The sequence below is a fragment of the Saccoglossus kowalevskii genome, chromosome 20 (genome assembly GCF_978046115.1).
Source record: "Saccoglossus kowalevskii chromosome 20, keSacKowa6.1, whole genome shotgun sequence".
Lineage (NCBI taxonomy): Eukaryota > Metazoa > Hemichordata > Enteropneusta > Harrimaniidae > Saccoglossus > Saccoglossus kowalevskii.
The window spans coordinates 11,816,591-11,835,084 of NC_140660.1; the positions used below are offsets into that span (position 1 = coordinate 11,816,591).

Below are 18,494 nucleotides of genomic sequence, written 5' to 3' on the forward strand. Positions count from 1 at the left end.
CGCCCTCTTCCATTCCGTGTTAAATCTCCATTTAAATGTTGATTGCCTTGTTTAATTTCCGGGTTGATGTATATATGGATCTGAAGCCGGGATCTGAGATGGAGATATTCGCTCGTATACAGACCCATAAGTATACCAAATCGGAAAAATATTACCGATATTTGTACCTATCTTGACATATACTTATACCTAAAATCAAAAAAACGAGACCCATTTCAAGGGCACGTCCCCAAGTTCTATGTATTGCTCCCCCCCCCCCCGGTTCGTAAGCCCGTAGTCTTACATTAAAGGGCGGCAGTCGTCGCACCGCGTCCTGTTCGATATGAGACTCATAGCGACGTATACAACGCGTGTAAAATACATTGTTTATTTACATGAAATTCGAACACGCGCTGCGCGACGACCACCGCGTTTTAAACGGCATTTAGAAAATCAACAAAACATACGTACGCCCTCTCAGCCCATCTTGTGACGCTATTTGCCTAATTAAAGCACGCTGAACGATGTTTTGAATGTATACACAAATCAGACCATTGCATTCAATATTAAAGCGAGAGGGTCGTTACCTGCGCACGCGCGGGAATTACTAGTAAGTCCCGAACGACGATAACAACACACGCTAAAAACGCAAAGGCTCATGGGTAGACGCTTGTTTGTAAACAATGACACACTATGGCCAGCTGACGCATGCGCATGTGACGACTCCCCCGGTATAAATAATGTCACGACCATTGTGTCAACACAGGTGGCGCTATTCGGTTGGTTTGCGGCGATCTGAGTGTCAATGGTCACGGACGAATGTATGAAAATAAAACGCATGCTATGTAAGAATGGTTTGTTTTAAAAATTCAATTAGCAGAATTACCAATTTAATATTCTTTTACTTGCTTCAACCGGTCAATCATTTATTTGAAAGTCCAGGGTCACAGTTAATTTCCTTACCGTTGACCTCACAGTGCGTCGACCCATTTGCAGCGTGAGTGAAATTTGATGTAACTCATTTAGCAACTTCCGGTGGTAGATGGCGCACTTACTTCTGAGGCTCTGAAAATAAATGTCCTCTGTGGTTCTGAAGTTCTGATTCTAAAAAGTGCACACTATTCCTAATAGTACACTGCTGGCGAACACTCAACGTTCGCCATACGTGTATTGACGTATTTCCGGTTGGTTACTGCCATCAACGGCGTTTGTTCTGATGTTAGCTTGACATGTAGGCGTGAGTGGCGCCCTCATCGGCACTCACGATACCATATCAGGCTATTCTGAAGTTGGGCCTGCACGAAAAGAGATACAAGCCTGCACGACAAAGAGTGACAAGAAATTAAAGGGCGGCAGTCGTCGCGCCGCGTCCTGTTCGATATGGGACTCATAGCGACGTATACAACGCGTGTAAAATACATCGTTTATTTACATGAAATTCGAACACGCGCTGCGCAACGACCACCGCGCTTTAAGGCTATCGAAAACACAACAGAGCATACTGCCAGTCTAAAAATAAGTATTATTCATGCGAGAATTTTTATTTGAAAGAGCACATTGAATCACATATATAACTGAATTTTTCAAAATACAATAATCTCTTGCAAGATCGCGCTGGTAGACCAACTGCGCATGTCTGTAAAGTTTAAAATTACTGCTGGTATTAATTATTCAGTAATACTACGTATTTTATGGCGATTATGTAGGTAATACAAATTCTGTATAAACTAACTGGTTGAGACACGGATTGTACACACACTTCTACAAGTCGTATGACGCCCTCTAGTGACAAGTAGATTCTGTGGCGTAAGTGAACGCAAAGACGCCGCTGAGGGCGTCAATATTGTTTTTGATCTGAGGTCGTCCGTCAATAAAAATACTGTTTTTCTTTGGATTTGCTATAATCCATATACCAAGTAGTTGTCTATCACAGACTCCTTCTGCCGCCAGAGGGCGTGATTTATACTACAAATGAAATGTAACAAGAAGTACAACTGAAGAAAAAAAATTACAACATTTGTCACAGAGAAAAATAAATCATTATTGCCTAAGATGATAACGTGTTTTAATAAAACTCTCTAAAAATTATTCTAATACTAGTACTTGGTCACTTCACGGCATTTAGCTATGTATTACGGCCATCTGAAAAAAAAAAAAAAAAAAATGGAACGATGATAAAATTCATGTACTAATTGGCCATTCAGAGACAATATAGTAATTTTTCATTCAGTTCTCGACAATCTAGGATATAAATATTACGTCTGATCTAAGGTATTATTATTTACATACTTATTGTATGTATTGTAGAGTTATACGTCATTCGCTATATACTACTTCACTGTCGCCTAGTTACGATACTTGTATTGTCATATTCTTGGTCAGCTATTGACTGTAAGCGGACGTGATTGGTTGCATTAAAATGAACGTAGCCAATCGTCTGAAAGTGGGTGCTTATGGGAAATATTCAAATAAACACAAAGTACTACGTTACTCAAGACGCTCACGGTATCTCATAATGTGACGTTTGCATTAATCTATTTTCGTATCTAGGCGTTAGTGGAGTGGCGTCCGGCGAATGGCACGATGCACACGCTAGCACTCTGAACTACCGCCAGGCACCGCCAACAACCACGGTATCTTACCAGTATTATATGAACTTTTTCTAATGACAGCTCGACTCTATATCACTGAATTCGAATGAAATCTCGTTGTCATAGTTACCACTTGACACTAGACGTATGACGACGTTAAGGCAGGATAAAGCCACATTTAAATACTCACCTAAAAAAAAAGAAATGTGTTAAAAAGGCGAATTTAAATGATTAAATATTTGTAACAATGTTTGGGAGAGAGCTTACTGCCAATGGTGTGACTTTTATTCGTCGGCCTCTCTAAAACCGTTGTTACGCGTAGTAATATATCTCACAATACAGCGCGGCGATGACGTCAATGTAAAAGTGCATTCCCCCTAACTGAACACTTCGCACTTTGCGCCGGCGCCTCTGCTGTCACATTCTGAAAAGTGGTAGGGACCGTGACGCGGGAGCGTTACCGACACATAGTCCCCCAAAAGGTGATTTTTAGTCTGTCATAAACCATATAGCAATTCCAAACTTTAGAGCCCACGCAAACAACATCCGAATGAATCCGTCGGCGCAGGCGGAATAACTCTCGCCGACAATATCAGGCTCGACGAACTTCGACCATAGACCAGAGAGGGCGGTGGTCGTTGCACCGCATGTTCTAGTGTACAAGTTTCGACCTTGGTGCGGCGTGCACTAATTACCGCCGGTTATTTTTTCGATACCATCAATCACCAAAGAAATTACCTAATTAAATGCGCGGCGCGACGACCACCACCCTTTAATAGACACATGTTCGTGATTCATGTCATAACGTATTGCCTAGTAAATACAGTCCTTTTTTGAAGCGGGAGCGTCGTCACCTGCGCACGCGCGGGAATGACAGGCTATGGCCACCTGGCGCATGCGTATGTGACGACTCCCCTGCTTTGATTAATGTCACGGACGAATGTATGAAAATAAAATGCATGTTATGTAAGAATGGTTTGTTTTAAGCAGAAACTAAATTAAAACAATACTCAAATGACCTCAATATGCTCATGCATATTAGATTAGATAAGTATAGATAGTCTCGTTCATGACGTTCTTAACGGTATCTGTTGTTTGCAATAGGGGATTTTCCGTACAATTGCGAGATCTCGCGAGATGTATGAAAAACGCGCGTCGAACGTCTGCCGCAAAAATCGAACGATTTGATTTTGAACTAGAATTTCTTTATTTCGTAACTCACATCGACCGGCCGATCTTCGACAGAGGAATATTGCTTCCGAATACTCTTACTTAATCAAAATTGCCTATCATCAAATGTGGACAGCACATTATTAAGCATGGAAATGTCCTCCAAAATACTTCGCGTTTGTCGAATCCCACGCGATGTTTGACGCCACTACGACGCTATGACCTTTGTTTGTCCTGTTTTTACGTTCGATTTCACGCATAACGCGTGATTCTCGCAGTGAACGGAAAATGGTCTATTGTACCGCCCGATTCGGTCGATATATACAAGTATATAAACACAAAACAGCACCATCAACGATACGCTATGGAAATTGTTAACTTACGTTCCGTGCATATGTAATCAGTCGACAGTCTCTCCGAGTAAAGCTGACCAGCCGGTGATCGACGTGAGTTGTATGAAGCATGGTGGGTGATCGTGTTACTACCCGGTTTTCTCGGCACGCAGACATTGTGCCACGCCATCTCAAGGTTGCCTTCAGACATGACCTGCATGTCAGACTTTCCACAAATTGTACTGACTGTTTTTAGCTTGTTCTTTTCGAAGCTGACTCTGTCCAAGAGCTCGACATAGTCTGTGTGTCGATCGCACTGTAGAATAAAAGGGGCATATATAATAACGGCATTGGATCCACGGCGATTTTACACATGAATTTAACCAAATTGCGCCAAATGAGAAGCTTAAAGGGCGGTGGTCGTCGCGCCGCGTCCTGTTCGATATGGGACTCATAGCGACGTATACAACGCATGTAAAACACATTATTTGTTTACATGTAATTCGAACACGCGCTGCGCGACGACCACCGCCCTTTAATTGACAACTTTAGCAAGATATTTTATCGAGATTCAAAGGCCAATAATACTAGTAGTTTGTGTTTGACACAGGGGCTCGACGACTTATCCTCGGGGGCGGACATCCGGGCATTTTCACCTCCTGGCAACCCGCGGCGGTGAAAACAAAGGCCAAAAACTCGCAGAAAACGGTACTTTGGGATGATTGTTGAGACTCTTCTGAACAGTGTAACAAGATTAGCCCTACGTGTGTAACATATATAAATTTGGTTGTTCGGGATTACTTCAAAGTTGAGTTTGTGTTCAAGTTGTTTTCTCGAATTTTCACCGATTCGACCGTCGTTCCACAACAGCGCTCACAGAGCCCATAGAAATGCATGTACAGTGGTGCGCATCGTAGCAACGTGGAACGTCTTGTGACGTAGCTCCGCCCCCGAGGATACGTGGCTGTTGGGATAAACACTACATTGGCGGTAATTTACAGCCCCCCCTCATGGGAGACCGTGAAATTACGCGGTAAACACATTTTTCAAACCACATAACACTTCATCTCACAAAATTAATCGTTATCTGTGATCAGAAGGTCTGAGATAAAAAAAAAAGTCCGGCTGTCCATGGTCTTGCCATCTTGCATATATAGTATGCTAGCGCATCGATTTGCTGCGTAATCTCGCGCGGACATCCGGGCATTTTTACCGCCTGGCAACCACCACGGTGAAAACAAAGGCCGAAAAGTTTCAGAAAACGGTACTTTGGAATAGTTGTTGAGACTCCCTTGAACAGTGTAACAAGATCGCCAACATATATAAATTGGGTTGTCCAGAATTACTTAAAAGTTGATTTTTGTTTGGGTGGGCAGCGGACGACTGAATGTAAATACTGCCCTCTCCGACAACGCCGGGATTCAATAGCGAATATAATAATAATAACACAACCAGCAATCATCAACAGCGATCAGCGATTGATTTGTTTGAAGTGGGTCGCCGTGTGTAAATACAAATGAATTGGAGAAAACAATGCAATAAGTTTTAGTTTTAAACAATTTATAGTTGCAAATACTCGTTCTACATTCACTCCGGACAAAACAAATATGTAAACCACGTAATGAATATATTCAAATTTATACTTTTCAGAAAAAAAGAAAAATCTCCCATGATGCTGCACACTGGGTCATGTGATCACTGCTGAACCAATCACAGTATTACACGTAAATTCTCTTACCTCGACGGTGTTTTTTGAATGAGAATAACCGACTCTCATGTCGGTGACGAGGATATTCACTGGCGCCATGATGGACAGACTACAGTTAACTTTTCTTCCATAGTTTTTTATCGTGTACCTCCCAGACTGTTGTAGGGTTATGACGGCATCACAAACTGCGGCGATGGAAAAAAAAAAGTAGTTAGCTACGTAACAAAAACACCCATTTAAAGCGGGAGGGTCGTCGCCTGCGCACACGAGAGAATTGAGTCCCAAGTGATGATAACAACACGCACTAAAGCGCAAAGGCCCATGGGTAGACGCTTGTTGGTAAACAATGACACGCTATGGTCATCTGACGCATGCGCAGGTGACAACTCCCGCGCTTCAATGACTCATCAAACGCAACTGTTTTCTGTTCATAAGGTCGTGCAAACACGTTTCATACCTCGCCCTGCTTTATCTTTTTTAAACTGGAACCTGAATCCTTTGCCAGGTGTGGTAATTTTGAAGTTCAACTCCGCAATATTCTGCGAAGAACGTCGCGTTAAGATTGTCTGAAAGCAGTCAGTGTTGAACACCCGCTCGTACAAGTGGCGGCCTTCCTCCCTCGGGTACATTTCTCCTTTAAACACCCAACCATCGATGAACTGTCAGAATAAAAAATAAAAAATATCGTTATCGTTATTATGATTGCCGCTTGCAAGACCATTGCTATAAGACGTCGCACTTTACATTTTACATCTAATATGTTACACGGCTACCCAATTTTGCCATAGCACGGTCCATGGCGGTGTTTGAGATAGTAGCGGACGGCCGAAACATTACGTAAATGACGCCCGTTCTAACAACATCACTCTCCGCACAGAGGGCGCTCGCTCCCAGTTTGTGAGCGTGAAGCATGTTGGGAGCGAGCGCCCTCTGTGTGGAGAATGAACAACACCGTGACCGAGGCGCATTAGAACAGGTTTCACTTCTCCCGGCATTCCACGCGCTCTCCATAACGGGATAACCCATTGAAAGGTGATGCAATGTTGCATAACAACCGAGTTGTAGTGCCTAATTTGACAAGTTTTGTTCTTAAATTATAAAATGCGGCCGACAATCCACCGACACAAATGACATGACCATCTACTCCGAAGAGACCTTTGCTTGCTACACTCAAAACCGCAACGTCGCTAGGGCAACGGAAACATAAAATAAATTGCGCCAATCGTGTGACCAAGGTCGGTAGATTCTTATGTACGTAAGGGTTGTTCTTAAATTTATAGATTGTTATGATTCAATCAGTTCATCTGATTGTTTCCCCCCCTACAAAGGTCAAGTGAACCCTTAATATACTATAATGCTACTCAAAAGAGGCAAACAAGATGCATTTTTTTCTTCATTTTACTTCTTACAACTATTCTTTTATCAGTGGTCTGTGTTGTTGTTGTTGCGTAGCTTTCATTCTTATCATCATCGTACGAATTGCTGGAAAGTGCAATTACCACTATTTACAAACTTAGAAACTTGAATAATTAATTCATGACAAAACTAGCCTCCAAAACAACCATATTGTTTTTGATTAAAATACAGACACATTAATAAACGATTTTCTTTTATATTTTACTCGTTTCTTTCAGCTGCTTTTGGTAAAAAAATTACATTGATTTGTTAAATACCATACCACAAAAAATGAAAAAAAATAAAAATGTGTGTGTTTTTTCGTCCAGTATTTTCGAAGCTCGTGATCGACTGAACAGTTGTATCACGTCACAGTATGGCTGCCTTTAGTTCGACTGAACAGTTAGAGCACGTCACAGTATGGCTGCCTTTAGTTCGACTCAGACAATTTATTTGCTGCTATTTATGTAATTTCTACACACAATTACATGTGCTAATTGTACGTGCCACACAGATTTTTGTTTTTGGCCAGTATTTCCGAAGTTCGTGATCGACTGGACAGTTAGAGCACGTCACAGTATGGCTGCCTTTAGTTCGACTCAGACAATTTATTTGCTGCTATTTATGTAATTTCTACACACGATTGCATATGCTAATTGTACGTGCCACACAGATTTTTGTTTTTGGCCAGTATTTCCAAAGTTTGTAATCGACTGAACAGTCACAGCACGTCACAGTATGGCTGCCTTTAGTTCGACTCAGACAATTTATTTGCTGCTATTTATGTAATTTCTACACACGATTGCATGTGCTAATTGTACATGCAACACAGATTTTTCTTTTCGTCCAGTATTTCCAAAGTTCGTGGTCGACTGAACAGTCACAGCACGTCACAGTATGGCTGCCTTTAGTTTGACTCAGACAATTTATTTGCTGCTATTTATGTAAATTCCAAGTTCTACATACAATTGCATGTGCTAATTGCCACACAGATTTTTGTTAACATCGTAACACCAGTAAGGCTGCTCTAAAAATGACCTTTTCCCGCGTTTTTTTCTTCTTCTGTGGTGTACTGAAGGGAGTACAGATTAGGCTAGACTGGCGCAGTCGGGGCGATTAATTTGTTTTTGTAGTTCAAGTAAAATACAAAAAATCGCGAAATGGAGGTGTTAGCGCGAAATCCTCTGTAACTGTGAAATCACCCCGAAATATTTTGTGATATTGCTATTGCCTTTTAAAGAGACAGACGCCGCAATGCGTCGTGCTCAATGTGGGTCCCACTCGACGGATACAACGCGTGTAAATACAAGATTTGTTTACACGAAGTTCGAACGCACGTAGTGCGGCGGCGACTGTGACTCGGCTGAGCCATTACATATTTATAGTTTTATTTCATTTCCGACGTGGCAGAATACAGAAACAGTTCACATTTCTCGAAGAGTTCGTGATTTGTAGAGAAAATACGTACTTTAATTGATTACCTAAATGTACCAAATCTATCAAAAACGAGCACTGTGTGTACTGCGCGTGCTTCTGTTTACGTGCCGTATATTCATAATCGGGGTAGTTTGCCACCAGGTTGATTTATAATGATGTACCTATTCGGATAAATGTCGAAAACGTTTTTAATTGGCGTTTGCAAATACACAAATCGGCGTTCTTCTGTGTGTTTTTTTTGCCCAAGGTAGCACGTACGATGTCGAACTGGTCACATGACTTCAATACAATGAAATGACCTCGTTTTACTTTCTTTTCCTTCCCCTTTTTCCCATGGTTACATTAGAGACCGAGTCCCTACAAGGTGTGTGTGTGTTTGTTGTTTTCTTAAAGTTCACATCTCTACTTTTTTATACGTCCCTCTATGCACGGAAAATGCCATTTAAAGGGCGGTATCGTCGCGATGCGCATGTGCGACATGTGTGTTGATAAACATCGATTTTCCCATAATCCAATGCACTCTTCTAATGGAAATCACAAGTATGAGGTTTGACCTGCACTGATTACCGCCGATGACTCTTTCGATAACTCCCAATCACCTAAAAATACCTAATTACCTTGGAAACGTCTCAGTTTGTACTCGTTGATCTGCGCAACAGCTAAAGTCGCCATCTTTGTTTATATGAGACCTATATACTGGTATCTTGCTCATGCGTGGCGCGACGACTGCCGCCATTTATAAACGGTATACAACATTTGTTTGAAACTGCCGTTATGGTCTGCGTATGTTGCTCAAAACATGAATTCTTGTTCAATACAAATGTATAACTCATAGTTTTATTGACTTCATAGTTTAAACTAAATTTAACGAATGACTACGCTTTACTGTGCGTGTAATTTCTTCCTGTTTAAGTTCTTTACTCTTGTACAACCTTAGGCAGTTTGGTCGTAACAAATGGTGTACAAGACGCGCATTTTGGTTGGTTGCTACATCAGGTCATCTGCAATGAATCATGGGAAACACTGACATTTTTTACAATGTTACCCGCACGACTCTAATTGTGTATAGTATCATAGTATAGTAGCAGAAAATAATAACCACATACCATCACCCACTGGTTTCCTTCCGGGTCGCAGCGGACCTCTCTGTCAACATGAAGGTGATCAACCGTGATGACTTCATCGGGCTCCGCCATCAAAAATATAACACATTCATTTGTAATGCCATCCGATTCGTAAAAGTATTCACCATCTTCACCGATAACATCAAAACATCCTGAAGAAAGCAGGCAAAATAAGATAATAAATGTCCAAGCTAAAGCGAATGATTATAGTCGATCGGGAGGTTGGGAGCCGCCATTTTGTTTTGTTTAATTTTCGTAGTTATGAATGGAATATTGTAAAATATGATGAGAACGAGAATGTGTAATTTTAGTGAATTTGGCAGAAATAACAGAATCTTAATTCAGCTGGAGAGTCAACAATCTCATTGCGAGACCAAACTTTAAAGGGCGGTGGTCGTCGCATGCCACGCATGCGCGAGATATGAGTCTCATGAACAAAGATTGCGCAGACCAGCGAGTACAAACTAAGACGTTACCAAGTAATTTCTTTGGTGTTTGGAAGGTATCGAAAGATTCATCGACAGTAGTTTGTGTATATTGCGCCCAGATCAAAATCTCACACTCGTGATTCCCATTAGAAGAGCGCGTTGGATTGTGGGAAAAGCAATGTTTATTGACACAAATGTCGCACATGCGCGACGACCATCGCCTTTTAAAAAATAGAAACATCTTTATTAGCGAAATTGTCGATTTTCTAAATTAGCTAAAATAACATGCTGGCATAAAATAAATGTTTCACAGTACGTCCTATTGTCGACGTTTCAATCACCCACAATGCATTATCATGGTATTTGAAAAGATGGCCGCTGCCATCGAGAGAGCCTCACGGCACGTCAAATAGTGTCTCATTTGTCTCGTCATCACTTCCAATGTTCGCCAGTCCTATGTTACCGCGGCATTGACACAATAGACGCGACAATGAGAAGGAATGGGACACTAATCGTGGGACAAAACAAACATCGTTGCTTTCTCGCACACAGCGAGATCGTGGCGGCCATTTTGTGACGTCAAGGTATAATATAGTTTCGTTCAGATATTTGGAAGGTGAATCAATATAAACTATGCTTCCTTAGACAACTTTTTAAAAATTGTCTTATAAACAGTTTGTCATTGACTCAAACGTGCAGAAATAGTGTTCTTCTGATATCCATGACCTCTTCAACGTATGATATGTGAAGTACTTTCATAGTCAATTTTCAGGACGTATGATACGTAGTCATTCACAGTCAGCTGACTTACAAGTGGTGGTATAATACATATTTATCACACGGGGTGGCCATCTTGAATCCTCCCGGATACGAACAATGTCCAAGGAGTCAAGATGGCCGCCCTTCTAATTAAATTTTGGTAAATTCGTTGCATTCATTTATTATTCTATTACTACCTGTACGCCGGGCGTGGATATGGTTGAAAGGGCGGCGTCCGTCGTGCTGCGTCCTGTTCGATATGGAACTCATAGAGACGTACTCAACGCGTGTAAAATACATTGTTTATTTACATGAAATTCGAACACGCGCTGCGCGACGACCACGGCCCTTTAAAGCCAGTTTACCTAGTTTATTTCCTGTCCGTGTTTTGCCAGAAATTGCTCTTCTTGACAGCAGAAGATCCTGTTGACAAAAAAAAGCAACATCACCGTAAAATAAAATAAAAAATAACTAGCATCATTTAGGATCAGGTCATTTGTCACTATTTCTGTGCATATCTTTCATCATATCTGTGATTTGTTTGAAGTCTCGCATTTCGCGTGACCCTAGGTATGATTCAGATTCAAGCTACATGCATTGGACAAATGTATGAATATGTAACATTCTTTTTTTTTTCTGGTCGAGCAAAACACATAGTTTAATCACTGAGCTTGTTACTGCGCATACATGCAATGCATTATGGGAAATAATTTCTTGCTATGTTGAATGAAAAGCAATCATTTTACAGGAATGTATTAAGTATTGTGTCGGCCCTTAGTATTTCTGATGGTATTTTAGTCATTTGTGTACACCATTTTCATACAAAACAGAACAGAAACTATCACCAATCGATAGTGTGTTTATTAAACACTCACCAGCGAGAAAACCGTGTCAAAATTTATCTGTTTGAAGTTTGTTTCCACCGGTATTTAGCTCGCTAAACCGTACGCAATTCTAGTGACAGCCATTTTCTTGAGGTCGAACGAGGACAACATTACTCGGCTAAATGACGTCACTGTATTAACTTCCCATAGAAAGTGGAACAGATAAAACGCCAGGAAATGGTCGTCTGCTACTATTAGTATTTGTGCTGTGGACTTCGTGGTATTTACTGTTGTTGTCTATTTTTCCTGCATCCTAGATGCATGGAAAGACATTTATTTGTACATTTCTCTAAAAAAAAAAAAACTGCGGGCACTACGCATGTATCTGAAGTAGGCGGCGACAAGTAGTTCACTTCAGGGGAGTATCCAAACAAGTTAGTTAACGGGAAATTGATCTGAAGAAAATGGCTACCACCGGAGTTATATGTGTTTCAGAGCACTGAATCCCAGGCAACAAAAACACCACACAAATGTTCTTTGTTACGGTGTAGCTTTTGATGAGAGTTTAATAAATATATTATCAATTGGTGTTAGCTTCGATGATATGATGCGAGGAAATATGGTGCTTTAATTGCGATGCCATTTGGCTTCGCATGTTTATTTTACGCAAGTCTAGGAGAATAACCATAGCTCTTCCGTGTCGGTAACAATACTAATATCTGGAAATAACAAATTTAATGACGCAAAATACATCAGAAATGACTAATTAAAATATCACTAAAGACCGACACAAGTAAGTCTATGGACTCACAGCTACGCTCCACAGTGAATCGTTCTGCCTTGTGATCTAACGTTTGATTTAAATTAAATTTATTAACAAACACTAAATGCTGGTATATATAGAATGTGTATTGTACTAAAGCCACATAAAGACCGGTTTAAACGAGGCAACGCGCCAAGCAATACCAGTTACCCAAAGCATGTCGCGCCCCAGCGTCTGCGACGCGACACGACGCGACAGGATGCGACGAGACGCGACGCGACGCGGCGGGACTGCTGTTGCATACATGGCGAAATCAAGCGATTGCCGCGAACTGCAATGAGACATGCAGACCGGTGATGTCACGCTCGATCAGGACGATGATAAGGATATAGCACAGTCTCTCATTTGAAGGACTTTGGACGTGATTTGTTCTTCTTTTTTTCGGTTTCAAATCCCACTCTCTGATTGGTTCACTCTCACGACGCGAAGCAACGCCACTACCATTGCTCTGATTTCTGCTCCAATTTCCCCAATTTTTATTGTGCTTGGTTATCTACATGACGAATAAACACAAAAGTTCAAAACCTTTTGAATTAAAATGAAATGTTGGTAACTCTATTGCAGTTGTTTTGAATTACTGATTGACCGTACACCCGGCATGGGTAACTATTCAGTCGGACTGGTGAAAAGTTACTAGCCATGTGGTCGGGTAGATTTATTGAAAAAATAAAACGTTACTTTTTATAAAAATCACAAAATGTCCATGGATGTATGATTGTCAAAATTATGTACCCAGAGACTATTTGTAAAACTTGTAAAACAGATATAAACAACAACAATCCATGAACGACGCGTGACTTTAGCAAAATCTCACACTGTGCGTGATTTCGAACACTCACAATATGCGGAAGTTCCAGTTGACCCGAACCTTTCAGAGCTGGATTTTGCATCTGATTTTGATTCTGACACTGATTGAATGAAATGTAGTAAAACGATTGAAAATAAATGAAATATTGAAAACATGAACAGGGCTGGTAGTTTGTTTTTTACCAGGGCAGACAATTTTTTAAAGTTACCTGCCTTGTTTCAAACACTGTCCATAGCAACGACAAACAAAAGAACATACAACGTTTGTGATTGGATAAGACAGAATTCGCCATAACCAATCTAGTAGGGTTTATTTACACTGCGCGGTTACGGGGTAAATTGACAGCGGTATTCTACAGCAAAGACCCCCCCCCCCGAAAAACATGTATCATAGAGCGTCAGCTTGAAACTACTAAAGAATTCCATGATGTCAAAGCTTATAATAACCTGACATGTAGGCGTGAGTCGCGCCCTCGCCGGCCGAACGGCATCAGACCCGGAGGGAGAAACTCACGCGACTGTAGTGTATTAACCCATCAGTGGGTTCACATTAGTACATTAAAGAGCCTTATTATGTGTTAACCCGGAAGCACTTTTAAACGGAGGTCATTACATCCAAGATGGCGGCCCAGAGCTGAGTTCAATCTGTTGTGTCTGTGCATTTAATCCAGACCACCCACTGTCTTATTGAAGACAGCGACTGTTCAGCGACCTTGTCAGGTAAAGCTTATAACGACTGCCAAGGACTCAAACCATGTCAAAAAGCCCCAGTTGTGTTTACTTTAGATGCGTGTTCACTCGTACGTTTGCACAAATAAGCTTGATTACTAAAATGACATGAAGCAGTCAAGGTTGTGTTAATTCACCATGGGAACACATGTGTAAACTGAGAACAGACTTCTCAAGGTAGAGTGAACCAAGTGAGTATAAGCTCAGACTAGTATTACTAGTCTGAGGTATAAGTCACCAAATCCGGGAGGAGAATACTAGTAACGCACTGGAAAGGAGCACTTGTAACTAAGGTGTTTATTGCTTAACTGCTAGGCCTGGAACTGGGTCTAACTACTCACTAGATGTTCCATGACAATGTATCAATGTCATTATGCAAATGACTAAACTAAACATCATAGCCTCAAATCATAACACCATGTAATATCAAAGGCAAACACAATTACTGTGGCTCAAAGTGAATACAATACGAATCAATAACGAATAATATATATGAAAAAATGGTTACCATATAACAGTTATGGATATCTATGTTCTACGAACAAACAATAAGAATTGTTTCTCAAATCCATAAAAATCTCTTTGAGTAGTGGTCAAAACAAAGTACTGATCTTGGAATAGATTACATGTTTTTGGACGAATTTGAACAAAGAGTCTTCTCATTTAAAGTTAAATTACAAACTGAAACCAGAACTTAACTAAATTACCTTAATTAATTAAATTTGAAGTGACAAATCAGCACACAGATTGGATTTCATACACTGGCACTTTTTGTTGTTAGTAACACACTATGAACACAATGTCTTGTTTTCAGTTCAACGAACTCTGGTTTAGTAGGTCATGGCTCAGAAATCATATATTTCACAGAGCAGATACTATATTACATATATTACTTGGAATTCTGGGCATTTTGCCCAAAAAAACAAAACACATAAACAATATACCGCCTAATTGCAGCAATGACTCGCAATCATCTGAGCGCTTGAGGGCGTCAACTATCTGCGTTTTCGTGTGGATTATTGTATGTTGTATAATCAGTTGCTAAAATAATAGCCACAATTATGCGTAATTTGAAAAAAAAAATTGTACTAAAAAGTAAGTTATAAAAATACGCCTAGGGTATCTTGACTGACTAATACTCTCTGAAATCTGAGACGCTGAGACGGAGAATGATTACTGTGTATTATTGGGTACAGTCTAAGTAGAAAGCTCAAATTGGTTGCATGAACGGCGACAGTCACGATCGCGATTTTTATTGAAAATAGAATTGACGGAATTACCGTGAGCACGAAAGGGATCGAATAATGACAACGTGGGCAGACGATAATGACAATTTCAACCCACAATGCATCACTTTGGAGTGATTTGCGGAGATTTGTTGATTGTGAACCAATGTAATGTTCATTACCCGAAAAAAATCCTTGAGAAATCATTTCAACGTCACAAAAGTTAATCAATAATGACGTCTGACGTTTTTTTGTTTTGTTTTTGTTAACTGATTTTTTTTTCGGGAGCAAAATCAAACATCTTTTCATGAATAATCACTCACATGACGTAATATCCGGTGACGTCATTTGAATCTAATGCTAATACATTTCGATATAAGAAAAACTGTTGCGCGAGTTGGACTGAGGAAAAAAAGTGAATAGATGCGAGCATACGTTGCAATTCAACTACAATCCACATAGAGAACTGAAGGCCGAAACTTGAAAAGCAGATATCACGCTACTCCCTAATGATAGCATAACACAACGCTGCTGACAGTTCTAGGAAAACCGATTCAACCACATTTCGGAAAATATTACAAAGGTTGTTAATAAAATAACAATGCATCGTCTAACTAGTATAAGTGTGAATATGAATTGTGTTCTTTTTTTTCAATTTGGCAATATATACGCCATCAATCAATTTCTCACTTAAGAGCGGGGGAATCGTCACCTGCGCATGCGTCAGATGGTCATAGAGTGTCGTTGTTTACAAACAAGCATGAGCCTTTGCGTTTTTAGCGTGTGTTGTTATCGTCGCTTGGGACTCAATTCCCGCGCCTGCGCAGGTGACGACCCCCCCACACTTTAAACTAGTTTTACTACTTGCTGAGCTTAAGGTTAAATATTTAAACTTGTAATATGCCCAGTTTATCAATACAGGAAATAGGTCGACCGTCTTGTGTCGTGCGTTCAGCGGGGCACCCCTTTGTATCAGCCACCATTTCGAAATGTATTTAAAAAAGCACACTGACGTACAATCATACCGTCCTATGGCAACCGTATGGTGTTCAAATTAAAATAGGATTGCGTTTTCATGATATAATATATATATATATATATATATATATATATATATATATATATATATATATATATATATATATATATATATATATATATATATATATATAGCTAATATCGGTCCACTATGGTATGAACATTTTACTGTTTTATGTAAGATTTGGAGAAAAAAAAAACGTGTAGAAAATTATTCTGATTTCACTGAGAGAAAAGCAGGTTTAAATGACGATGATATTAAATGAAATTAAAAAGCGGAGTTTTCTATAACGAAGGTTTGAATCAACAGGAAACATCCCATTCTTTAAAAACTGAGAACGCCAACGCAATCAGATCACCTGGTTGGAATAATATGAAGAATGTAACGGGTTTCACACAACTACTATTCAGGGAAACAGTTTAATCCACGTCATTTATTGCAGTCCCTCGAGCCTGATTCTTGCTGATTACAAAACATGTCAATTTGACCATCGTCATAAAGACGATCTTTGTGAAAGTTGGTATTATTCCCGTTTGCAATAGAAAAACATACATGTTTCCTATGACGTATTTAAAGCGGGGGAGTCGTCACTTGCGCATGCGTCAGATGGCCATAGCGAGTCATTGTTTAAAAACAAGCGTCTACCCATATGCCTTTGCGGTACAAGCTTATTATCAGCGCTTAGGACTCAATTGCCGCGCGTGCGTTGGTCACGACCCTCCCGCTTTAAGGAAGTGCCAACAGCGTCAGAACACTCTGTATTGTGTGTATATTTATTACAAAGCAAAAGGCCATTGGCCCAAAGAGCAAATACAGTTTCACTTAACAATTGTAACAATAGAGAAAACAAAAATCATTTAAGTTCTGCTTTTCATGGCGAAATAAACATAACTCGCTAACTGATTTAAAATTACATCGTTTCTTGAACTCATGAGCGAGATAAATTTGTTGTAAGTGGGGTTGGTGCGGAGCCATACAGGTAAAAATTCTGCTCTATTACGTTGATAACGATGGCAAATAGCTATAAAATGATATTCGTCTTCAACATAAAGTTGATTTCGTTCAACACAGTATTTACACAATCTATTATCGAGGGGGACATTTACATGTCTTCCCTTTTCAATATGCAAATTGTCAGAAGAACAACGTAACCTTGACAATGCAGCTCTGAATTTGAAAACATGGATGCAAGACAAGTATTTTTCTTGTTCAAGTGACGACTTAAAATCGAGATAGAAACGGAGTTTGGGGGAAGAAGCAGTGTCGTCGTGCCATACTTGTTGCGCACAATCTTTAATTCTTTGTGTGAACTGTGCAAGAAACACTTTTCGAGCCTACACCTTGGTTCAGCCATACATGACCGAATCCAAAGCTAAATAGCAACATTTTTACATTAAAAGCCCAATTTACCGACGTTATAACACGTTGGTCGGATAATCTTTTTAACATTAAATAACATTTATGAGGATATCTATTACCGTCCATTTGTAATAATCTCAGCCAGTAGCTAATGCGTCTTTTAAAGTACTAGTAAATAACATAGAGAGGAAAACGACCACATTCGCCAACAGCTGATAAATCGCTTGAGTTATTACTCACACCGAGTAGAAATTTACAAAATTGATTCTGAACTTGTTCAATTTGAGGAGCGTTCTCGTAACCCCAGATTTCACTACCATATAATAAGATTGGCACAATGATGGAATCAAATAATTTGAATGAATCAGATGTGGTCATACCACCAAGTTTTCGAATCAATACTTTAAGTTGAAACATTGCTTTTTTACCCTGTGCTGATTGGTTTAATTTAGTCGGATTCCAACTTAATCTGGAGGAAAATAATACACCAAGATACTTGTACTGAGGGACGATTTTAATTTCATGATCGCGACTGATAGAACCATTTTTCACCTTGTTTTAGATAACCACCCCTGCGAAAAACAATTATCTGTGTTTTGATTTAGGTTTAGAGTTAGACCCCAGTCAGAACAAATTTGGACACTCTGTACTTGTCTAGTAACAGAACCACTGGTATTATTGTCATTAGCGAAAAAAATGACTAAAACTATCAGCTCCGGCGATTTCTCAATCACTTGCTAGGTTAAATCTGTCCTTGTCGACTG

General features: G+C 40.0%; 1 protein-coding gene across 1 annotated transcript in view; it reads right to left on the reverse strand.

Annotated features, from left to right (window-relative positions):
* Positions 1–1,981: 1,981 nt before the first annotated feature.
* The window catches only part of LOC146729999 (corticotropin-releasing hormone-binding protein-like), a 56,608-nt gene continuing 40,095 nt past the window's right edge, over positions 1,982–18,494 (reverse strand). The window contains exons 2-8 of the mRNA XM_085494285.1: positions 11,289–11,346; positions 9,719–9,888; positions 6,238–6,439; positions 5,811–5,965; positions 4,124–4,388; positions 2,622–2,760; positions 1,982–2,121 (exon numbers count right to left, since the gene is read on the reverse strand). Of these exons, the coding sequence (XP_085350411.1) occupies positions 2,642–2,760; positions 4,124–4,388; positions 5,811–5,965; positions 6,238–6,439; positions 9,719–9,888; positions 11,289–11,346 (969 nt within the window). The 3' untranslated portion in view covers positions 1,982–2,121; positions 2,622–2,641. The remainder of the gene's footprint in view (positions 2,122–2,621; positions 2,761–4,123; positions 4,389–5,810; positions 5,966–6,237; positions 6,440–9,718; positions 9,889–11,288; positions 11,347–18,494) is intronic.